This window comes from Dermacentor silvarum, chromosome 1, assembly GCF_013339745.2.
Source record: "Dermacentor silvarum isolate Dsil-2018 chromosome 1, BIME_Dsil_1.4, whole genome shotgun sequence".
NCBI classification, from domain to species: domain Eukaryota; kingdom Metazoa; phylum Arthropoda; class Arachnida; order Ixodida; family Ixodidae; genus Dermacentor; species Dermacentor silvarum.
The window spans coordinates 196,767,038-196,791,618 of NC_051154.1; the positions used below are offsets into that span (position 1 = coordinate 196,767,038).

General features: G+C 51.4%; 2 protein-coding genes across 22 annotated transcripts in view; one reads left to right on the forward strand and one right to left on the reverse strand.

The window, feature by feature from the left end:
* The first annotated feature begins 8,370 nt into the window (after positions 1-8,370).
* LOC119436316 (uncharacterized) lies at positions 8,371-8,919 on the forward strand. Its single transcript, XM_037703137.1, has one exon. The coding sequence runs from the start codon at positions 8,371-8,373 to the stop codon at positions 8,917-8,919; it is 549 nt and encodes a 182-aa protein (XP_037559065.1).
* Positions 8,920-18,544: 9,625 nt separating this feature from the next.
* The window catches only part of LOC119436613 (histone acetyltransferase KAT6B), a 133,898-nt gene continuing 127,861 nt past the window's right edge, over positions 18,545-24,581 (reverse strand). For 5 of the 21 annotated variants that reach the window (XM_037703521.2, XM_037703526.2, XM_037703522.2 and 2 more), the window contains one exon: positions 18,545-23,144. In XM_037703521.2, coding sequence (XP_037559449.1) covers positions 20,265-23,144 — 2,880 coding nt within the window. In that variant the 3' untranslated portion in view covers positions 18,545-20,264. The remainder of the gene's footprint in view (positions 23,145-24,581) is intronic. The other 16 variants (XM_049659181.1, XM_049659168.1, XM_049659170.1 and 13 more) reach the window with 16 other exon arrangements.

Below are 24,581 nucleotides of genomic sequence, written 5' to 3' on the forward strand. Positions count from 1 at the left end.
TGCCGTCAATTCCGCTGATGCACAGCCTCACGTTCCCCAGATGTTTTCTTGCATACCGTTGATGACGTGCTTACGCCAGCTCAACGCAGTGGCATTTCGAAGAATTAGGTTGTAGCCCAGCCGCACGAAACACAGACAGAATGGAAGAAAGACGTGTGAGGTTTTGACACCGGTCACCATGCTCCGCTGCGCTAAATAAGATTACGAGCAAGGATGTTTATCCCCTACCGTGAATCGACGACGCCCTGGGTATTGGAAAGTGCCGATGGCTGATGTCGACAGTCCGAAAACGGCTTTTGTAACTCATAACTGATTATATATATATATATATATATATATATATATATATATATCACTGATATATATATCACTGAAGTAAGGAGTAACAGGCGCCGGCACAGTAGTAGTTAAAAAAATAGAAGCACGTAGGAAAAACTTAAGACTTTACTGACGTTTCGGCCGGGGTCCGGCCTTCATCAAGAGCCTTGATCAAGAGACTCTTGATGAAGGCCGGACCCCGGCCGAAACGTCAGTAAGGTCTTGTAATGTTTTTCCTACGTTCTTCTATTTTTTGAACTATATATATATATATATATATATATATATATATTAATTAGTTTGCTGAATTATATATTAAAGCTGTCATAACTGGTCATATATATATATATATATATATATATATATATATATATATATATATATATATATATATATATATATATTTTTACGAATGAAGAATGTTACGGATGAAAAATGTAACGCCGCACAGGAGAAGCGTAGACGACGAGGCCGAGGCAGCGCGAGGTTTTTGGGCTGATCGGTTGTTTGTGGCGTTGGCAGACATCGCAGTTGGCAACGTACTGCTTGGTTGTCTTCCACAATTGAGGCCAATAGAAACGTTGTCGGAGGCGGTGGAGCGTTCGAGCGAATCCAAGGTGCCCGGAAGTAAGGTCGTCGTGCATGGCTCGAAGCACCGCAATGCGCAAGCATTCTGGGACGACGAGGAGCAGTGGAGCACCATTGTTAGAATAATTCTTGTGGTAAAGCAGACCGTCACGAATCACAAATGGCGTAGGCTGTTCGGATCTGCGAGTCGCATCAAGAATCGGTTTAAGTGAAGGGTCGCGCTGTTGTTCGTTCTGGAAGACAGCGAAGTCAGGAAAGTCGGATGAGATGGCACTTAGGTAGTCGTCGAAATCGTCATCATCAGTGCTGTTGCTCTGAGCGGGAAGACGAGATAAGCAGTCGGCATCTGTGTGGCACCGACCACTCTTGTATGCAACGGAAAAGTTGTATTCTTCGAGCCGCAAGGCCCACCGAGCCAACCGGCCAGCTGGGTCACGCAGTCCAACGAGCCAGCAGAGAGAATGATGGTCGGTAACAATCTTGAAATGGCGGCCGTATAAATATGGTCTGAACTTGTGGATGGCGAAAACAACAGCAAGACATTCCAGTTCCGTGACTGTATAATTTCTCTCTACTTTCGTCAGAGTACGGCTGGCGTAGGCAACGACGTGTTGGCGAGCGTCGTGAAACTGGACGAGCACAGCACCAACGCCCACACCACTGGCATCAGTATGCAGTTCGGTGACCGCCTCCGGATCGAAATGGCGGAGAAGTGGCCCAGAGGTGAGCAAAAACTTCAGCTGCTCGAAGGCAGCCTCGCACTGAGTGGACCATACGTAGGGAGTGTCCTTGCGAAGCAGGTTAGTCAGGGGACAGGCAAGCTGGGCGAAGTCTTTAATAAACCTGCGAAAATAAGAACAAAGGCCCAGGAAACTTCTGAGGTCTTTCACTGTCTTCGGCTTCCTAAAGTTGCGAACAGCAGAAATCTTTTGGGGGTCTGGCCGTATACCGTCCTTGTCGACGAGATATCCCAGCACAAGGGCTTGACGCTCACCAAAATGGTACTTCTTAGAGTTTAAAATGAGGCCGGCCTGTTGAATGCAGTCCAAAACAACGCCGAGCCGCTGGTTGTGCTTGTGGAAAGTGCTGCCGAAAATAGTCACATCGTCTAAATAACACATGCAGATCTCCCATTTCAGACCGCGGAGGACGGAGTCCATAAATCGCTCGAAGGTTGCTGGGGCATTACACAAACCAAATGGCATGACGTTAAATTCAAATAGTCCGTCAGGCGTCACAAAAGCGGGCTTTTCTCTGTCAGACGGGTGCATCGGTATCTGCCAATACCCGGACCGAAGGTCAACCGACGAAAAGTACGAGGCGGAGTGGAGACAGTCAACAGCATCGTCAATGCGCGGTAAGGGATACACGTCTTTCTTTGTGACGGCATTGAGGCGGCGGTAGTCGACACAAAATCTCCATGAGTTGTCTTTCTTCTTCACTAGTATAACAGGAGCGGCCCAAGGACTACAACACTCCTGAATAACGCCTTTCTGCAGCATGTCATCAACCTGTTCGGCGATCACTTTTCTTTCCGAGGGAGATACGCGATAGGGTTTCTGACGTATCGGAGTCGCTTGCCCTGTGTTGATGCGGTGGTGCATGCGGGATTCCGGCAACATCCGAGACCGCTCGCGTTGAGCAAAATCAAAGACTGACGTGTAACAGGCAATCACTTCTAGGAGTACATCTTGCTCGGAAGATGGCAACGACTTGTTAATCATACGTGGCAAGTCATCCGAATAGTTGGGCAATGGTCGACTGATGTCTGAAGCCGTTGCAACTGAACTGAAGCCGTTGCAATTGTGGCTTGCTCTTCAAATGTTCCCAATTTAAGGCCGGCGGGCAGGGCAACAGGCTCCGTAGAAGCATTCACAGTCCACAAGAATGCACGCCCGTCGATGGCTTGAACAACAGATCGAGGGGCCAACACATTCTTCTTAAGCGCGTTGTTGTGGTCTGGCTCGACAAGACCGCTGCATGATCCCATCCGGACACGTGAAGAGCACACCGGAACAAACATGGCTGTCCGACCAGGCAGGAACACATCTTGAGAAAGCGAGAACACGTCGGCTTGATCCGTCTGCAAATCACCAAGTATGGCGATTGGCAACGCGCTCCGTAGTAAAATCTCTCCAGTCCCGCAGTCAAGTATAGCACTGGATGCACGTAGGAAATCTATGCCTAAAATAACATCATGAGTTGCTTGGGCCAAAACAGTGAACTCCGCTCTGAAACTCTGTCCTCCAATCGCAACCAAAACCGAACAAACGCCAACAGGGTGTAACACTTCACCAACCAACTCCACGAAAAGTTTCTTTACGATCCCACGCAAACATAACTTTCTGTCCTAAGCGATCTTTGAAGCGCAGGCTCATAATAGAAATAGCGGCACCAGTATCGACAAGAGCAGCAGTATTTACACCGTCTATACACTCGCACACCTTGTTCTTCAGCATAACAACAGACGGAGGAATTGGCGAGTCTGACCGTCCCGCGACCGCACCTCCATCGGCCGCACCAGCTAGTTTCCCAGCTGCGGCGGGGAAGGCGACCGACGACGGCGCGGGGATGGCGAACGGCGCAGTCGGGTCGGCGGCGGTAAGGCTGCGCTCGGAGACAGGGGACTCATCGCGCGAGTGGTACGACCACTGTTGCCGAAGAGGTTGAACTCCAAATGGCGCGGGCGCGTCTTCGTGCACACGAGCTGAGTACGCCGAAAAACGTGGCGCTCGCTGCGGGCGGTGGCGACAATAATAGCGCGCAATATGTCCTCGGGAACCGCAGGCGTAGCAGACATGTAGTTCCCGGTTGAAAGTAAATGGAGCAGGTTCGCGGCGTGGTTCCGGGTAAGATTCCGCAGGAGCTTGTCGTGGCATCGAGTATGCCGCTGCAGCACGTCGTGGTGGTGGGTAGTAGTCCGTTGGACCACGACGGAATGGTGAGGGCTGACGGCGACTGAGGGTAGCCGGGAGGGACGGAAAGCTGGCGTTGGTGAAATGTGGTTCCTCAGATGGTGGTCGGCGCTCGCGGCGACGTTCTCGCGACCAGGATGGTGGTGTGTCGGGAATGCCTTCGTCAAACGCGCACTGATAAGCAGCGTCTGCTCCCTGAAGTCGCGCTAGCTCCTCTTGAACCACTCGACGCACGCTCGAGGCGATGTCCTCGCAGGCAGCGACGTCCATACTTGCAACTGTGGTGACGTTGTCCAAGCGCCCGAACTTCGGTAAGATCCTGCGGGTCTTCAGAGCTTCGAACGCGCGACATTGCTGCCGGATTTCGGAAGGAGTGTTCAAGTTTTCTTTTGTGATTAGAAAATTGTACACGTCTTCGGCGATGCCTTTTAACAGATGCCCTACTTTGTCTTCATCGGACATATTCGCGTTGACAATTCCGCATAGCTTTAATATTTCTTCAATGTACGTTGCACACGTTTCGCCAGGCAATTGCGCTCTACGCGAGAAGCGTGTGTTCCGCTTTCTTCTTTTTCGAATTCGAGTCACCAAAGCAGGCTTTCAATTCCTGGATAAAGGTCTCCCAAGTGGTCAGCACGCGTTCATGATTGTCAAACCAGAGTAGTGCGGTGCCGGCGAGAAAAAATGCAACGTTCACAAGCTGCGCTTGCGTGCTCCACCCGTTATGACGGCTTACTCTTTCATAGTGCCTCAGCCAGTCATCCATGTCTTCATCTGCTTTACCTGAGAATATGCGGGGTTCCGGCGTCCAGTAGCTAGGTGGTCTTGGTCGCGGGCTGGCTTGATCGATGCCCTCTTCGTTGGTGCTCGTTGACTGGCCTGCTTGGGCAGTGGCCATGCTTGTTGGCTCTGGTGGTAGTCCGGCCAGGCGTCTGCTTCTTCGAAGATCTTGGAGGACTGGGTTGTCCAGGGCGTTCAGTACCCAGCACCTCCACCACTTGTTACGGATGAAGAATGGATTTATTTACAGTGAAAAGCGGAGACAAGACATGGGGTGGTCCGAAACAACCGATCAGCCCAAATAACTCGCGCTGCTACGGCCTCGTCTTCTACGCTTCTCCTGTGCGGCGTTACAATATATATATATATATATATATATATATATATATATATATATATATATGAGTTTAATGTAATGCATTTCGGCCTTTGCAACGCGTCTGCCACTCTCGAAATAATGATGGACACTATTCTCAGGGGTCTTAAATGGTACCCATCTTTGCTACTTACTCGACATTGTGGTCTTTTCTACAGATTTAGAATCCGAGATGTGATTCGAAATCTGTAGAAACTTTACTATCTTTTCCATTCTAATAAAGTTTCTACAGATTTCTAATCGCATCTCGCCCTCCTTGAGCAAGTTCTTGTGTGTTCTTGTGTCCCACAGCAGTTGAGTTGCAACTAAATTTGACAAAAGAAAAATGTCATTTTGGTGCCCGTAAGCTTACGATCCTAGGCTACGTCGTCTCGAAAGAGGGAATTCCACCAGATCCTGCCAAATCTTGCGCCGTTGCTGAGTACCCCAAGCCTACTCTAAAGGAACTACAGAGTTTCATCGATTTGTGTTCATATTTCCGGCTTTCATCCGTAATTTCGTCTCGATCATTTCCCCCTTGGCGCAGCTTCTTACCGGCGCCTCTGATCTCTCGGCTTGGACACCTGAGTGTGACGACTCAATTACGAGGCAACGCCGGCTCCTCACGTTTCCTCCAGTTCTGCGTCACTTCGATCCCTATGCGCATACTGAGACTCACACGGGTGCTAGCGGTGTCAGACTTGGCGCCATTCCCGCCCAACGCAAAGATGGTTTTGACGAATACGTTCTCGTATAAGCCAGCCGTACTCTAACGAAGGCAGAATCAAACTAATCTGTGGCGGAAAAAGAATATTTGGCGCCTTTATGGGCGCCAGTTTGACGTTGTGACTGACCACCATGCTTTATGCTGGTTATCGCCCTTGAAAGATCCCACTCGCCGCCTCGCACGTTGGAATCCGCCTTTTTTCACGGCGCTACGGCGCATGCGCCCTGCCCTGGCGGATAAGTCGCGAAACGTTTTGGAAGGGTCGCGCGCGCGACCGTGCGACCCCGTCTCGGAGAAACGTCGCCCGAAAAAAAAAAAAAAAATGCGCTCGCACGCGCGCTACTGCAAGTGCAAACTCGTGCTGTGTACCTCATTGAAAGTTCACTGGTAGCTCGACGTCGGTGCGGTACCGAAAACGTGCGTAGCGTAAGAGTGCAACTCCACTTTTAACAGAAAGCGGCGAGGGCTTCGTCCAGACTGCACAGGGAACCACGTAGTTGCCGCCTTGCAATCATGGCTGTAATAGCAAATTTATCGATAAACCCCTGCGTTACACTTGGCCTACACTTAAAAACACGTTGCTGACGAAGACTTCTTGCAGCGTAGGTCCTCGCTTGCAGGTATAGTGGCAGCGTGTGCCCTACTTCACGTACTCGTTCAAGACGCGGTAACACTGGGTCGATACGAGACCGACAAGACGCGGACGCTTACGATTGGCCGACCATTCAGCACTGTGTCGCGGAGACCATTTTATCATACCAGGCCTACAAGACGTAACCTACGAGCGCGAGTTGTCGTACTGCGACGGGCTTTCTTGTCGACGGCACCGATAAAATCAGCGTGCCGACCATCATTCGACCGAACCCCGCGCGATCGGCCGTTCAACCGATAACGCGATAGCCGCAACGCCTTCGTTTGTATATATAAATAATCGCGCTCAAAGTGAGTCAAGACATGCCTACGAAGTTGAAATGCACAGGATTAGACCCTCTCAATCCGTGCACATAAGTCTGAGCCAATGTTGATCCTTTTCAGCGGAGGTTAGGCCTGGCGCCGTCGAGTTCGCGCACCCGCTACCGGCGGACCTGTACTGAAAAGTAAGCAAGTTATAATGAAGGAAGTGCTTTTATAGTCCAATTCTAGCCTTAGCGATTTGAAATAAACTACCCTTCGCTTCGATCGCCGCGTGCACAATAAGCTGCAAGCGGGGACACAGCGCTGTGCCCAACGCCTGTACCAACATCTAGCTGTACGTCACCGTTCCCGTAGGCTGCCGGTCGTATTCGCAACGTAGATGGGTAGGTCTGTACGTGTTGGCATGCTGACACATTTCTTAATTCCTGAGATGTACTCTTTATCTCTGCGTCAAACCCGAAACAAGAGACGGTACATTCGGTACAGCAGCATATAAACAGCCGCCTCGCTCAGTTATATACCAACGGTGTCAGCGATGGCATCCGCGTTTTTGCAGGAGAACAACACGGCCTTTAAATGAGCGCTTATGCGAGCACAGTTTGCTCTAATAATGTTTTATCACATGCGCAAACTAACTATCGCGAAGTTAAAGAAAAGCGAGAATCAGTAATAAATTAGCAGCCCAATATTTGTAACTGGATCACAGCCGCCATTGTTTAAGTGGCTCAGCCGCTCATACTGACTCGTCTCACGATGGAACAACGCGGCTCATATGAGCAGATATGTGTGTTTCATTCTACGTTTCGACATTCTTTCATATCAGCGCCTTTTCATATATGCACCTTTCCCCCATTTTTTGACGCTAACAACGATCTGTGGCTGTAGATGCCGATGTAAACAAGTGCATCGCTTTGCTAAATCCGACGTGGAAGGCTGCGCACTCGAAAAGATCTTATTTATGCGAAATGTCTAAAGAATGTGTAAAAAGAATTAAAAAAAGCGAGGTGCAAGTGCAGGAGTTAGCGCCAACAAACTCCAAAGCAGCCGCTACGGCCGAGGGAACTCAGCGTGCCTTTATCGGCCGCACTGTAAACAAAACAGCACACTCAGGCCTGCTCACCCTACATGTATATAGTTGGTGAGTGCTACATGGCTTCCAGGAACGACATGCTGCCCCCCAGAAGCCATTAATAATTATTCGCAATCCACGAAACGCACAACCGATGCGCACTTATTACGGGCGCAGGTTCACAAATCAACCGGCGAAAGCCCCAGCCCCCTACCAAAACGTTTCCAGCGGCGCGCGGCAGAGGGCAGCACCGGAAAATGAAAAAGGCGGATTGCGCTTTCAAGAGTAGTGGGCGCGAGAGGGCCACAACGTGCAGGCAAGGGCGAGCAGCGAGCGCAGCTCCGAAACCTCTCTAACCACCCTACCGGTTGCACCCCGCGCCCCCGTGTCCTCCACTCTCCACCAATGGTGACGAGTGGAAAGGGCGAGCAGCCCCAAGGGCGGCTGAAGTTCTGACGAGTTCTGACATGTGCTCAGACATGTAGTGAGCTGAGACTCTCAAAGTGCTCCCCTAGGGAGTGGGCTTCGATATTTGGACCCACTGTAAATATGTAAAATAAACCCTTTTTTCTCTCGCTCTTACTCCCGGACGTACTCATCCCTTTGGCTGAAGGATCACCGGCCTAAACGCTACCCGAGTCTCAACAACTGGCAGCAGCGGCGGATTAATCTCCGACCCGCAACAACGGATGGCAGCGCTGAGATGAAACGCCAACCCGTTCCTAACACCACTCTAAAAGCAGACATTGGCTGCAGCGCCGCTGAGCTGGTCTATGGCACGACACTCAGGCTGCCAGAGGAGTTCTTTATGCACGGCTCAGACGAGACACCTACGGCTTCCAGTGGTTACGCGCTTCGTGTACGCGATATGATGAGCAAACTTCGTGCAGTGCCCCCGCGGTATCCAGGGACGCGGGCTGTACATGCCGACCCGCGGCTCACATCGTGCTCATACGTGTTTGTGGGACATGACGCTGTTCGGCGGCCTCTTCAACCACCATATGATGGACCGTGTAAGGTCCTCCGCCGTGGGGACAAGCATGTCACCATCGATAAATGCGGCCGCCATGAGGTTGTGTCGCTTGACCGTGTCAAGCCAGCACACATGGAGAGTGACGCCGCCGCGGTGTCTCCGCCAAGAGAGCCCCCGCCTTCGCCAGGACCCCCAGCTGCAGCGCAAGCTCCAGAGGTGCTCACGCGACGTACGCAAAGTGGACGGTGCTCAAGAGCCCCTACTCGCCTGGACCTTTGATCACTCCGTTCGGTAACTCACTAAGGGGGGAGTGCTGTAGTGGGCGCGAGAGGGCCACAACGTGCAGGCAAGGGCGAGCAGCGAGCGCAGCTCCGAAACCTCTCTAACCACCCTACCGGTTGCACCCCGCGCCCCCGTGTCCTCCACTCTCCACCAATGGTGACGAGTGGAAAGAGCGAGCAGCCCCAAGGGCGGCTGAAGCAAAATAAAAATAAAATCAGTTGACAGTTGGGATTCACGCCGTCGAGACGTCTCTCTCTCTCCTCCGCGCGTACTCGCGTCCCAACAAGACTATGAAGTACGTGTCATTTATCACTCTAGACGCAAACATTCGGATGCTGACACCCTATCCCGTTCTCCCCTGCCTTCTGATCATGTTTGCTGACCAACTTCCACCTGTGACTTGTCATTTCTCACATGCAACGACATGCCGTTCGAGCAGCGTAAAGATCCCTAGAGCTCTCCACTGCTGGACTTCCTGTCTCAACGTTCACCTGAGTCTCTCTCACGCACCCGTCGTCGTTAAGCACAACACTTTGCCATCCGTGAAGACCCGTTGTATGACGGAATTACCTCACCGACGGCCGCAGATGGATCCTCGCCATTCTCCGTCATCTGCGCTAATACATCCGCGCAGCTTTCCACAATGCGGCCACGATGGCGTCGTCAAAACATGCCCCCATCTTCGTCTTCGATACTACTGGCGAGGCATGTGCCGATTCGTTCGCCAGTACGTCCGGTCATGCGCTGCGTGTCAATGCCGCAAGACCCCTCCTCAGTGTACGCAGGTCCCCTGCAACCTTAACCCTTCCCTTCCCGACCATTCGACAGTGTTGGCATTGATCTTTACGGCTCCATTCCAAGTACTCGTCGTGGCAACGGTTGGATCATTGTGGCCCTAGACCACCTCACACGGTACGTGAAACATCTGCACTGCCGGTTTACACCGCGAAAGACGCCGCTTGCTTACTCCTTCGCCACCTGATTCTGCGACATGATGCACCACGTGAATTACTAAGTGACCGTTGCCGCGTCTTTCTCATCATTTTTTCATCGAGCCGCTTGAGTCGTCTTCTGACCACCGTCGCCGACGGCGCGAAACAATTCATGTAGCACGGTTTAAACCATGTTATAGTAACATGTATACGACCTGCCACTGCTGTCTTTTCCCTAGGTCGCCAGGATAGCTCCTTTCCGTGCAGGGAGTGATTGTACTGGAGATTGTCGGCCGCCAGCACGGTGGAGTGTTAAAGAGGAATAATTTGTGGTGGGCGCTCGATCGGTGTGCCGAGACTGCCCCGTTTTCCTGGTCTTCAGGTGCCCTGCAGACACTACTTAGAACACCACCCCGTGGCAATATATGATGACGGGATATTTCAATGGGCCAAGCCACTCACTTACTACAGAGATCCGAAATTAGGCGAGCCAGGAAGCGAGCAGGGAAGCGTTGTTGTGCGCCATTGTTCGTAGCCTTCGAGACCGTTAGCACCGTCATTCCCTCGCACTGCGCATCGCATCGTGGTTGAAGTGTCGAGTTGCTGGACGGCCACTTGCGTATAGTCGTTTTCACGCTGCGATGCTTTAATGCGGCTTTGCGTCTGCACACCCTGCGTCAATTTCCGTATTGACCGGCATGGTACTGTGTTTATTACAGCGAAGCTGTTAGCTTCTTGGTGGTCGGCATTTTTCGTGTCGGCGTCCGTGAGCAAAATTGTGGGCCGATCCCGGCGGCAGTGCAGGGCAGGAGCAGTTGCCCGTGCCCCCGGTAAGGCTGAGGCTTCAAGCACTCAGCAAAGGGAAACGAACAGTGCAAACATTTGAAATCACGCATACAACATACAGAACAGCATACGTTTCAGTAAAGAACAATCACAAAAGCACCCGAACCACATAATTGATAAGGCGCTCCTGATATCAGTGCTAAGCACGTAGCGCTCCCCGCATACGTTTGCCAGTAAAAATTACTGTTGCGCAAGCAGCCGCGCCCCGGCGACGGCAGCTTGCGACGTGGGGAGTGACTTCCCAAGCTTTTCGTGTATAAAAAACCGGTCTAGCAACCGATTTCAATGTTGCAGCACCGCTATGGGCAGCTGCGTGCTGTCAAAATTACCATTACTGCCATTACTCTAAATTACTATTGCTACCATTACCCTAAAGCAATAAAGCATTGCATACCACCCTCAGCAGTTGTGATTTTCAACAGCTTCGCTTGACATCCACATTTGCAGGGCCGGGATAACGAGTCAATTTTGTTTACAGCGAAGCTGCATGCCTCTCGTTGGTCGGAAAATTTCGTGGCGTATACACAAAACTCTAGGTTAACAATTGAAGGCAAACGGCATATCTTTGTTTGTAATCAGGCATACAGCATATATTATATTGTAGAGGAACAGAGACACAGGGACAGCACCCGTTCCTGGGCCAGCTGTTCTATTATCTGCTTCGTCTTCTCCTCGTTCGCCCACTAGCGCCCGGTGTCCGAGCACCCGAGTCCCAGTGCACCTCTGCATCTTTACATTGTGCCACGCTGCAAGTTTCCGGCATGGCTTGCAAATTAAACACGCCACTTAACATGGAGGCAACCTGTTCAGTGTGTGAAGTCGTCGTTGGTGAGCCGTCCAGCTTCTCTGGCAGGCGGCACTGGCTGTTGCGCGCTGGTCTTGCCGACGATTATCCTGCCGCTCAGCGTTGTCAATTTCAGGCGAAGTTGAAGAGATTCCCTTAAAGGGTGTTCCGTTGATTATTGTGAGTGGTGCTACCAGTCTTCCCCTCTTCTCCTCAGGTTTTCAAGGACTATCACAGGAAGAGTATGAAAAGCTGTCCACGGATGGTGATGCTCGGAATGTCTGGAGGGCACAGTCGGAGCCATTCTGAAGCGGCGCTTCGTTGCGGTGGCCACTGTGCCTTCGGCGCCGCACTGACCCTGAAGGGAGCACCTTGACACCTGCATAGATGCTACGCTTAACAATCACAGCGCCGACAGGTGCAGTAGGGGCGTTCTCAGAAATAGGCGACCGTGGTAGTAGATGGCTCTGGTCAATGGCCGATGACGCTTGCCTGAACGCCAAATCAGGATCTCTGATAGCAGGAATTGGAACTGAAGGATTGCCACCGCCACTGCTGCTGGAACCACAAGGTGTTGGGGCTGGTTGCTGCTGAATACTAAAAGATACCGAAGTGCTCCAACTGCTCCCCTGGTGTGGTGGTGGCTTCGGGCAACAGGCATCCTGCAGTGAAGGCTGTCTTGTGATGCCTCCCTTGTGACCTGGTGTAACTGACACTCCCGAAGCCGAGCACGACGACGGCACCGGGTAGAGTGGGCCTGCACGCGGCTGCTGCTGCAGCCCAGGGAGGATGATTGCAGGACTCTGGGTCAATCGGTCCAAGCCCTGGTCGGGTTCTCGCTGCTTGAGACGTAAGTCTAACGCCGTCTCGTAGACGGGCTGGTGGGCCATCTCGGTGGTAGACGGCGCCCCCTTAGCGGCAGGGGTGGCGTGTGCCAGAGTGAGGCTTTTGTTGCGATTTTCCTCGGCCTTCAGCAGCCGTAGAGCCACGGCGGCTGGGTCCGTGTTCCAAGGGTCGCCGTACTGCAGATTGCCCGCGTCGTCGCCGCGCATAGATCAGCTTCCGCCGCCGCTGCGGATGCAGCTTCATCCGCTTTCTTGGAGGCCTTGCTGCCGGGTACGCTATGGAAAGCGGAGGACGCCGACATGGAGATTCTCGAACCGGAGGCCTGTGACTTATGCGGTGGCGGCTGAGGGATCGACTCGCCGCCGCTGTTGCTGAACCGTTGGTTCTCAGCCGTGATCTTCGTCGACGACGAGCCGCAGCTGATGCTCGGGGATGTAGGGGACGCGCAGGCATAATGAAGTGGGCCGAAAGCAGCTATAAGAGCTGCACTCCATTCAAGCCAGGACCCCTGCTTGATGCTTTCGTACTTGTCCCAAGCCTTGGCGGCACCGCAAAGTCGGTTTGCCGCAACCAGCCATCTTTTTTGGTCTGGCCAAGCATGACGATCACCCATGGCATTGATAGCGTGAACCCAAAGGATGATGTCATCTTGAAAGCCGCGAAACGGCGGTATTTGTACGAAAGCCAGCTGCTGGAAATCGCAGTGTATCATCTCCGCCAGGCTACCTGTCCAGCTGCCCGAGGAACCAGGGCCGGTGTCCACGGACAGTACGGTCGTTGTGGTAGTCGCGGCAGCCGGTTCTACCACCAAGGAAGCATCAACGGCATACCTTGGTGGCTGAGGAGTCGAAGTAGTTCTCATGATATTCTCGCCAAGGGAAGCGTGTACGGCATTCCCAGGCAGGACAGGTCCAAGACGAGGGGGGCCGGAGCGCTGTCTCAGTGTGACGTGCAACGGCGCAACCACCGACGGATGCGAAGGTGTTCGTCAAAAGCTCGAGCTGGTGATTCAGCTTGGCGATGGCTTGAACGAGATCACCGGTAGAGGCCTACCTTAGAGCCAACGAGGAGGCTTGGACGCCGTCCCCGGAAGGTGCGGGGGGTGCTTGCGACGGTGGCAGAGTGGCCGGCTCCATAACTGAGGAAGCATGGACGGCGTTCCTGGGCAGGAGGGACCCGGCACGCCGAAGAACCGCGAAGAGACATGTAGGGCTGGAACGCCTTAAAGGGCCCCTAAACCTCCTCAGATATTTTTTGAACATTTCAAGTAAACACGCGCATAGAGTTCAGAATGCCGTCACGATGAACGATGCCAAACGCTGCAGCACTACGCGCCGCGGGCGCGCCACAAAATTAAAAAAAGGAAAACAATGCCGTCCTCTTCTCCTGGCCTTTCCCGTATCCCCAGCGGTCGTCACGATGTCAGCAGGGTGCATCTGGTGATGTCAACAGCGGTTACGATGCCCATTGGTCGAACAAGGAACTACGACTTCCGGTTTGTCTGCTAGCAGTACTGTGTACTAGAATCTTCTAGTACGAACAAGGACCTACGACTTCCGGTTTGTCTTCTAGCAGTACAGTTTACTAGAATCTTCTAGTATACACTTTAGCTAGCAGGAACGCGCGCTCCCTGCACTTCCTCGTCGTGTTGCTCGCTTGTGCGCCCTTGCGAATCGGTAATTACAGCCCGCAACGCATGTGCCATATCGCTCGCGTTCCATCCTACACAGTCGTTCTTACCGGTCTGATTAGCTGCGCGAACAAAGTGCAACGTGTTGGCTTTTCCAGACGTGCGCGCAACACAGGGTCCATAGCGGCACGCTTCGCATGAGAATGGACCGGCACGGCAGCCACAGCGGGTAGCCACAGCGGGTAGCACGTTACCGGCACTGTAACTCGCCGCACGCCGTTTGCCATTCGCGGGCCGCCGTTCGACAGCGGTTTTGCTCGCGAACGGCGAGATTTCCTTGCCGTACGTAGAGAGGATGAGACCGGGACTCATTTGTGCGGCACCCTCACCGCCGCTGATCGCTCGACGGCGCCGATATCGTTGCTAGGCCTTTTCCGGTTCCCTTCAAAGCTAAAGCGGACGGCGCTTCGAAATGAATTACCGACGCTCACAAGCCGCAATATTATTGTGATAGCAATTATATGGACACTTCAAGCAGATTTCTGCCGTCGGCGTGAGGTTCCGTATAAAGTCCAAGGGCGATAAAACCGTCGCCGCGCGCCGTATGTGCGAGTGAAAGCGCGCGTGGGCGCGCGCTATCACGGAGAGCGAACGCACGGCGGAAAGCAAACGCGACTTCCGTGGCGCGAAACGCCCTGGTGGTATGGGAGGGAGTGGGGGGGGGGGGGGAGGCAACGCTTTGCTGCGGCACCAAATGCGTATCTTGCAACCGGGCGCAAGGGGAACTGGCGACGCAATCTCCCACGCAAAAGGAGAAAAGTGGGAAGGCAGCGCGGGGGGGGGGGGGGGGGGGGGGCTTCTACTCTGCCAACAAATGCGTTCATGTTACACTTTGCGCTTGGTTCTTTATTATGTTTGCGCCGGTACGGGCTGCCGGTGTTGTCGCGCGCGCCGTATCTTGCAAGCGATCTCCGCACGGCTCTGACCTTTTTATGCGCTGTGCATTCGGCCGCTCAGTTTCCGTTGAAGCGATAGACCGCCCGAACCTTCGCTCGCTGCGGCGGCTGCGCTTGCTGCCAGCGTTTTGACAGTGGTCTGCGGTCATCGAGTGTGATCTATCCATGTGTGCTTGTGCGCGCTGACACCACGCTTGTTAATTAAGTTAGTACGCGAATGTGTCCAACTTTATGCAGCCGATAAAGCTACTATCCCTACTCCGAATAGCTCTCTGCTAATTTGCTATCGCAATAGGTGCTTCGTCTTTCGGGCGAAACTGCGACATTCTTTTTCTTATCGTTGTTATCGCTCTTAGCAATAATTGTACGCAACGAAGAAAAATACACTGATATTAGCGGCGCCGTCGGCTGCGATGCGAGCACAGCCGAGCCAGTCGTCTCCCGTCGGTAGCTGTGCACTGCAGCTGGGCTGCAGCCGATGCTTTCGTCGCCGGTGGCGGAGGCGCGCAGTTTCGCGGTCGTCGATTGGCCCTGTTGATCGTGCTGCGGGCGGTGCGCCGGCCGAACTGGCCGAACTGCTGTCTACTTTGGACACCTCTCGCGCGGCAGACGTTCTACGGCACTGGAGGCCGGTACGCCGTCGGTATATTTGCCGCTAGCGTGTTATAGCGTGGACGTTCCTTAATTAACCGGAAATGGACAGCGCGTTGGCCATGACGTATGTCACGTGACATTTGGAGGAGCACTCGGCGAGGAGGAGGGACCAGCCGACGAGGATAATAGCGAAGGAAAGAGCGAAACGAGCGAGGGCCGTGTTTCGATCATCAAACGCGTGTAACCCCGAAAAATTCTCGCGGCTACGTGTTCGTTGTAGACTCGTGCACAACTGCACCACCACAACTAAATTTCGACCTCTGGGTGGTTTAGGGGTCCTTTAAGGGAGGTTCATTGTAGACTGCGCCATTGTGGACGAGGACTAGCAAATAATACAACAGCTGGCCCAGGAACGGGTGCTGTCCCTGTTCCTTTACTATATATATATATATATATATACTTAGTGACGTCACACTTTCATATATAAAAGGGAGACCCGTCTAGCAGCTTATTCAGTTCATTCTAAGACTGCCATGGGTAGACCACGGAAATTAAAGAGACACCAGGGGAGGTATTGTGTAAGAGTCTACCTAGTGGACACGTCCATTTCGTCTGCTGCTGAAGCGCTGGTTGGCTGTGGCGACTGGCTCCTGCTGAAGCACACTCCAGCCCAGCCAATCAGAACTTCAACAGCAGACGAAATCGACATGTCCACCTATATAGGTGGACTCTTACAGAATACCTCACCAGAACAGCGTAAATACAATGCTCGAGCATGTGTGGTGTTTGATACAGCTTCGCTGGACTTCCCTTTTGCAGGGCGGGATGGCGGGCATTTTTTTTTCTTTCAGAAATACCAGAAACTTCCCATGTCATGCCTTGTAGTAGCGTTTCCTTTATTGAAGAGAGTATATATACTTAGTGACGTCACCACAGTTTCATATATAAAAGGGAGACCCGTCTAGCAACTCATTCAGTTCATTCTAAGACTGCCATGGGTAGACCACGGAAATTAAAGACACCAGGGGAGGTGTTCTGTAAGAGTCTACCTAGTGGACACGTCCATTTCGTCTGCTGCTGAAACGCTGGTTGGCTGTGGCTCCTGCTGAAGCACACTCCAGCCCAGCCAATCAGAACTTCAACATCAGACGAAATCAACATGTCCATTAGGTGGACTCTTACAGAATACCTCACCAGAACAGCGTAAATACAATGCTCAAGCATGTGTGGTGTTTGATACAGCTTCGCTTGATGTTCCCTTTTCGCAGGGCGGGATGGCGGTCAATTTTTTTCTTTCAGAAATACCTGAAACTTCCCATGCCATGCCTAGTAGTAGCGTTTCCTTTATTGAAGAGAGAGACCCTAGAACGAAGCACGCTTTCTGACGGCGCCCTTTCCCTTCCGCCGCGTTCCTCCCATTTATGCCAACTACCATGAGCGAAGAGTGGAGAGGCTGTTATTCACCCGTTTCGTCACGGCGTTGGCGTTAGAATAACATGGCTGTTTGGGCGTGTTGGTAAGACAAAAATTTGGAGTACGCTTCGCCTCTAAGAGTGGAACGCGATAGCATTCAAAGATCCCTGGCTGCTTATCAGGCTTTTTCTCATATATTAAAATTACAATCCGACGCTATCAAGTCTGGAGGTTGTGGTTAAGTCGTAGTTTACGATTTTTCCAATGGATTTTACTTCGAGAAATTCAATTTTTGTTCACTAACGCCTTGCGCCACGCGAAGGGCCTGCCCGGTCGCAGTGTCACGCCCCCTCTGTAAAGACGCTGCCCGGTCGGGGTGGTTCGGGATGATGTGGTTCGGCATGATTATTTCCGCCGACACCGACGCCGGATTTTCTGCGACACGGGGCCCTTATCGTTATCGCGTTGATAACTTCAAGGGTACAACGACAAGGACAGTCTCTCTTCTTTCACCGTCCTCGTCTGGTGGTGCGTTTGAAGTTTTCGTGTTGGCTTTACGCATTCTCGGTCTCCTCTTTCTACCGTTCTATCTTCCCTCTGGGAAGTACAAAGCGCCGCAGCTTCTGTTACTTTTGCGGGGGACTCACGCGCAATTACAGCCGTTCAGAGGGCATTCTATCGACGGCCAGGGAGCTCCAGAGGGCATTGTGGCGACGCCCACGGAGTTAGATCTGACACCTGTCAGGCGCCCCTGTCACGTACAGGGCCGTCCATTTTAGTACGAACATGGCGCAGTGTGGCCGCGTGGTATCCGAGGCACCCCATGGCTACCATGGCGCCACATCGAAGTTAAGCGGCGCAGGCGCACAGGAGCTTGGAGGTGGGGCTTCATGTTGTCTGCTAAAGTGTGGGAACGCTTGCGCTGGCGCTTGGCGGCCACGCTGCACCGTGTTCGTACTATGAATCGACAACACTATTCATAAATTATACACGTTCTCAACCACCCTCCGACGCGATGTGCAGGATAGCAACAGCATAATAGAAAAGTTGAAGGAAGAGGCAAAGAAAGCTTCGCGTTAAGAAACAAGTTACAAAGCTAGGGCAGCGTGCGCCATGACAAAGCACGCTGCTCTAAGAACTTACGGTCCACTCTGCGGGCCTCTGTATTATTACTCCACGAAGAAGGCAGGAAGGCAGACAGCGTAAAGCACGGGGGTATGCGCAATTTTGGAAAGGCGAAACCCTCCATTTTTTTTTTTTTTTTTATTCTTGAAAGCATTGCTGCGGGCACGACTCGTGTTGCAGCCCATAATGAGCGCGATAGTACATAATGGGAATAATTGCGCAAATCGTTGCAGCACGAAACGTCGACGCACGTCAAACAGAGCTGGGGCCCGAGACGCGCCGTACGCTTTCTGGACACAGTGCCCGAAACGATGTCAGCTGCAACCACACGCCGCATCTGTCGCGATCGCGGCGGCCACGGTGTAGATGCGGCGGCAAACGTCCACTCCGCCGACGCGTGGGCAGGGCAACCAACACTGTGCTTAAGAGTTGCTCCTACCTGTCTCCCAAGTATAATTTGTGCTTGTAGTTTTCAAAAAGCACTCATGTTCAATGGTGGCTTGAAACAAAAATGCTTTCCTCATTTGCTTTTATTAATTTGAACTGTAGTAGCTGTGCTATTACAGCAAAACCCGGGTATAAGAAACAGGCGACTCAACAATATTCAATTTGAGAGTCCGAGTGAAGGGGAGAACCTGCCTAGAACAGATGAAGTGCAAATGACACAGAGCAACAAATCTGCACTGAAAACAAAGAGATATGACAGCCACTCCATTAGACCTGTTTCAACAACGACACATTCTATGCTCTCATCCATAATATTTCCAGTACACTTCACATCATAACAGTCACGGTGCAGTAAAGGGGCTAGATAAAAATATTAAATTATATTTAAAAGGTAACGCAACCAAAACGGTTACATGATCACTGCAAGCCAACTATGAGCGTCACGATAGCTGCGAAATAAATAGTCACAGAGGAGCAATTAACACTTTGAATCTACAAAAATACACTAGCAAAGAACAGATTTTTCATGCATTCCTTAGGTGGACCAACCATCTGCCATGTCACAATTTGGCTGACTGTTCCCTATGGCTAGCACACTCTTATTTATATACAGGTATCATGCTCAAGGGGGTCTGTAAAACAAATGATTATGTGCTCGACTTAGATAGTGTGCTAAGTTACCACTGTACGAATACAAACATGGTTCCTGCACAACTAAGCTTCCTGGTTAGTTCTCTGCAGTTTTCTTTAATCACTTAAATCCAACACCACAAGGCTGTCTGAATATGCAAGTTGCCAGTGTTGCACATTTCACAAACATCATGCAGATTAATGCAGTATAGATGACAGAGAATGTCTCACCTATTGCAAGCAAATACTTTATGATCTTTTGAAATTAAACTTGGAACACACTTGTCCGTATCCAGGCTTGTCAAAAATCAACAAGGCACTTGTGGTGTACTTTTAGCAAGTGAAGAAGTACGATTGCTTTTATAAAAATTAAACAGTGATAAGTCAAATTCAGGCAACCTGATTTTAAACTAAAGCAAGTAGAAAATGACTGGCTAATTATGTGCCCGGTATAACACTGAAATGCATGATTTTGCCGAGACACTGTGGTTCCAGCCAGAGGTAGACATCACCCACCAGAGTATTGATAAATCAACTACTGACATGCTCAACTGCATGTGTGAGTGTTACGATCTTTATTGACAAGAAAATGCACAATTCTCCAAGCGCCATTCCAAGAAGGTATTGACACGTTTTGGACAAGACTAACATAGAAAAAACTAAAATGTCGTGCCTTAAGTAACAAAGCAGTAAAAATTGAAACAGCACTAGATGTGGCTACTGCAGCTGATAAAAAAAAAAGAAAAGCGAAAGGCTGAAAACAGCCAGTAAGAATACTACAGTGCAAAACAATGCAAGCTTAGACAGCAACATACATATTTAGTTAAGGGCCCCCATCGTGTAACCACTGCTGGTCTTAAAACAAGGTTGTCTGATAAATGGACAGCTTGTTTACCCGCAAAATACAAGTCTGCACATAAACTGGCCAATATGCCTGGTTCACTGCCAGGTTAATGCCAGCCTTGCCACACACCTCCGATGGAATTGATCAAGAAACACAGAGGAGGTGGTTGGTCCATCCGAAGCTGCCAACTCAACCAGCACTAAAGCGAACATCTACATATGTACATATCTACGCCAACATGCACACTGAAGGGGCCAGCGGACAAGAGAAATCACAGGTGTATATATACAGGGCTTCAGCGGCGCATCATGGAGTTGAGAGTCTGGGGAGGCAAGCTGCCACTCAGGTAGCTATAGGTGTACATGGGGTTCTGGGAGGGCTCCTGGTACTGAGGCTGTACCATCTGCATGGGGGCTGGCTGCTGCAAGTAGGGCCCCGCAGGCGTCCCCTGCCGGTAGCCGTTGAGCGCTCCCTGGTAGCTCGAAAGCAGGGGTGCGCGCTGGTAACGTGGCGCGTACTTGGTTGAGCCGGCTGGTGGGGCCGCTGTAGGGGACCCATAGGGTTGGCCGTGAGACAAGGCCCGCGATGCGGCCGGCGCGGCAGGAGGAGTCATGGCGCAGGCTGCGGCAGCTGCGGCGGCGGCGGCTGCACTCTGCCCCGGAGAGCCCGGCGCTATGTCCATGATGCCGTTGGTCAGCTGCTGCAGCTTGGCGAGGCTGCACGAGGCGTTGGAGGCCGGCCCGTAGGCATAGCCATGTGAGAAACCTCGCTGTGGGGGACCCGAAGCGGCCATCATACTGCCCACGGGCACACCCATTACATAAGAGGGGCCGCCACCCCCCGGTCCCGAGATGCTCATGTAGTTGGAGGCCGGTGGCATAAGCACCATGCCCTGCATCATGCTTGGCACCCCAGCTGAGGCCTGTGCCTGGGCCTGTGCCACGGCTGCCTGAGCCGCCACAAAGGCTCCCTGCGAAAGGGGCGCACTTGTCACCGGCCGGCAGTAGCTCTGCTGCGGTGTCTGCCGATGAGGCTGCGGCTGCTGCCGGTGGTGCGCCTGTGGGGGCCTTGTATGAGTGCAGTCGGGGAAAGGGCTGCCCAAATGCTCGAGAGGCCCCTGAGGTTCCCCAGCCACCAGGGATGAAGCAGGAGAATCCAGGCGCCGCTGGCCCATCTCCCTCAACTGGTTCACATCACATAGTGGACTGGCTTCACGCAAGGGATTCATGTCGCGCAGCTGGTTCATGTCACGAAGCTGGTTCACTTCATGCCTGTTTGCCTCACGCAACTGGCTTATCTCGCGCAGCTGGCTGGCTTCACGCAGCTGGTTGACTTCGCGCAGCTGGTTAATGTCACGCAGCTGGTTGACCTCGCGCATCTGGGCAACTTCACGCATTTGGCCAACTTCGCGCATTTGGTTCACATCGCGGATCTGATTGATCTGGTTCACCTCGCGCATTTGGCTCACTTCTCGCATCTGGTTTGCCTCGCGCATCTGGTTCATCTCGCGCACCTGGTTCATCTCGCGCATCTGGTTCATCTCGCGCACCTGGTTCATCTCGCGCACCTGGTTCATCTCGCGCACCTGGTTCATCTCGCGCACCTGGTTCATCTCGCGCACCTGGCTCACCTCGCGCACCTGGCTCACCTCGCGCACCTGGCTCACCTCGCGCACCTGGCTCACCTCGCGCATCTGGTTCATTTCGCGCAGCTGATTAATATCACGGTACTGATTAATGTCACGCAGGTGGTTCACATCGCGTAACTGGCTAACATCTCGCAGCTGGTTGATGTCTCTTAATTGGTTTGCTTCTCGCAGGTGGTTGACATCTCTAAGCTGGCTGACTTCCCTCAGCTGATTAGGTTCTCTCAATGCATTCATATCACGCAGCTGGTTCACTTCACGAAGCTGGCCAGCTTCTCGCAATTGTTCCATATCCATTGGAGTGTAACCACCACTAGACATAACACTGCTACTAGAGGAATCTGGAGTGTATACTCCAAGACAGCTCAGATCTGGTTTAGATGGGGCCGCCAGCCGGCCTGGCCGCATCATCTCCATGCGCGCCGTTTCCATGGGGTCCCCTCGGGGGCCCCTTGTCACCTCCCGCGGCTCCTGGTAGCGATGGGGCTCCACGGGTGGGGTGGCCTTCAGGCTGCTGGCGTCCATGGAGAGGTCATGAGGCGAACAGCCCATCATGCTGGCCGGGCTGTGGCCCAGCATGGAGTCGTAACTGCCGGCATGAGTTCCTTCGTCCACACCACAGCTCGACTGGTTTGAAAGGCAGGTCTGTTGAGATGCTGGATTGGATCCAGGAGTCTGGGGAGTGATTGGTGTTGGAGGCATTTGCACCTGTGGTGATGGGTTGTCAACCACAATGTCTTGACTTTCTTGGCTGCTTGTGCTTACTACAGAAGCATTATTTGTTATTGCATCACTTGGAAGCAATGTTACTGGAGGCCGAGGCTCCAAAGAGTCTACAAGATCGTTCTCAACGCAGTCTGGCACACTTGGCACATCTTGATGACTGCCACTTTCTTTTGGGCTCTGTTGAAAACTGCAGGTTTCAATGACAGCCTCTTGCTGCTCCTTGGGTGCTGACAATTCCCTATCGTTTTGCTCTTCTGGCTGCACCTCTGGCAGTGATGCAATTGCTACAGCAGGAGTGTGCTGCACGTTTTCCACTGCAGTTGGCTCTTCTTGTTCTTCACATATGAGCTGCACAGGACTTCCAGCACTCCGAGCTTCTGGAGAGGACTTTTCATCAGCCGCTGCTCTGCTATCATCATGCTTAGTCTCTTCAGCAACTGCAGCTTCCTCCTTGCATGCCGTTTCCTCTGGCTTCCCACTGCAACTAACAATGTCACTCTCTCCAGATGCATCATTCTCAGAGGGCTGCTCCACGGCATCGTCCTTCTCCTGGTTATCTTCACTATTGGTCTCTGCGGTGGTAATGACTGCAGATGGTTCGGCGTCCTGCTCTTTCACTGGAAGATCACTTGGTGATGATGGCTTAGAGGGAGCTTCTTTTGGAGAACACACATGTTCATCTTCTTCAGTCGTGACTGGTATGTGTGTGTCCTCAGCTGAGTCATCAACTATGCTGGGCAAGCCATTGTTCTCTGAATTCACAGCATCTTCTGCCTTAGGAGATTCCACTGGAATGTACTGTTTCTGGGGTCGGAAAAAGAAAAACAAAAGACAAAATTTTAGTTGCAGGGCAATGACGAAGTATTAAGTGGAAGCAAGGTTTGTCAATGCAATGAAAATACCTGCCTGCTCTGCATATCGTTTGACTATGTTTCATCTTTCCACATAGCTTCTGGATGATTTTAAGCTGTCCTGTTTTGCAGAGGAAGTGCATTTTATTTTTCATTTGCAAAATATACTAATATGGTTAATTTTTCATTTAACTTGACTCAAGAAGAGGAAATGCTAAAGTGTAATTCAAACTGCACTAAAAACACTTATTGACACCAAAGAGCTGGCTGCTATTATAAGTGACAATACAAAAATCCGACATCTTCAATCCAAATCTACGGTATAAAGGACAATATTCTAGGCAGACTGTGCAGGTGAAATGGCCTACTATTAACTACGATCATGAAACCATGCATACACATGGTCGCAGAGAGGATCTCGAAAATACATCCACATTCTTTACGAACATCAGCTGTGTCTGTTGAAAAGTAATTTTACTGTAGCATCAGCATCGCCGAAAGCGATATCAGTCGAACTGGCTGAAACAAATTTTTTTATCTAATGATTTTTACTGTATCCAGAAATACAGAGAATGTGTGCTACCAGTATAAAATAAAATAGAAAAAGCTGTTTTGCATTCAGTGTGCCTGGAAAACGGTTAACGCCTTACATAATGCATCACAGGAATAAACAACAAAAGGAGAAAGCACACCAAATGAATCCTCACTGGTGCTATCATAAACCACTAAGATCTCCGTTTCCCATGCTTTTTGCATCACACTGAAGTAATCACCCATTTTGCAGAATGTATCAACTGTTTTATTGTGTCGGCGTGAATAATGTAATGCCGTCAACGTGAATAATTTATTTGGTTCTTGTCATACTAAGGTGTAAACAGGCGCACGCAATTGTAGATGCGGCACAGGGGATGTGGTAAAAAACTTGGCATGGCTCAATGTTATGAACGAAAAACGTAGGAAGGAAGCATTTTACCAACATGAAATCATAATAAATCTACACGATTTTTCTGGTTGCCTCATATGCAAGTCTTGCACATGCAACAAATTGCAGGCCCAGCATGGGTCCTATGGTGCCTCCGTTTCATATTCCATAAGCAAATTGGCATGTGAGGGCCACTGTAGGATAGGTGCATTAAAGATAAATAATGTTGGAGACTTAATTGCATTCTCAAATTTGAAGGTGAAACTTCAAAAGGTGCTTGTATATTAAGAACAGCAAGTCATTTCATAAAAAAAACTGCCGGTTGCACAGAGATTTTGGGTTCACAGATTTGTCAATTATGGTTTCACTTGCATTTTATAATTACAGCAGTTGACTTCATTACTTCGACCTTGACAGGATCGTAGAAATTGATAAAGTTATCCATAAAGATATCCAGCAAGTCGAATT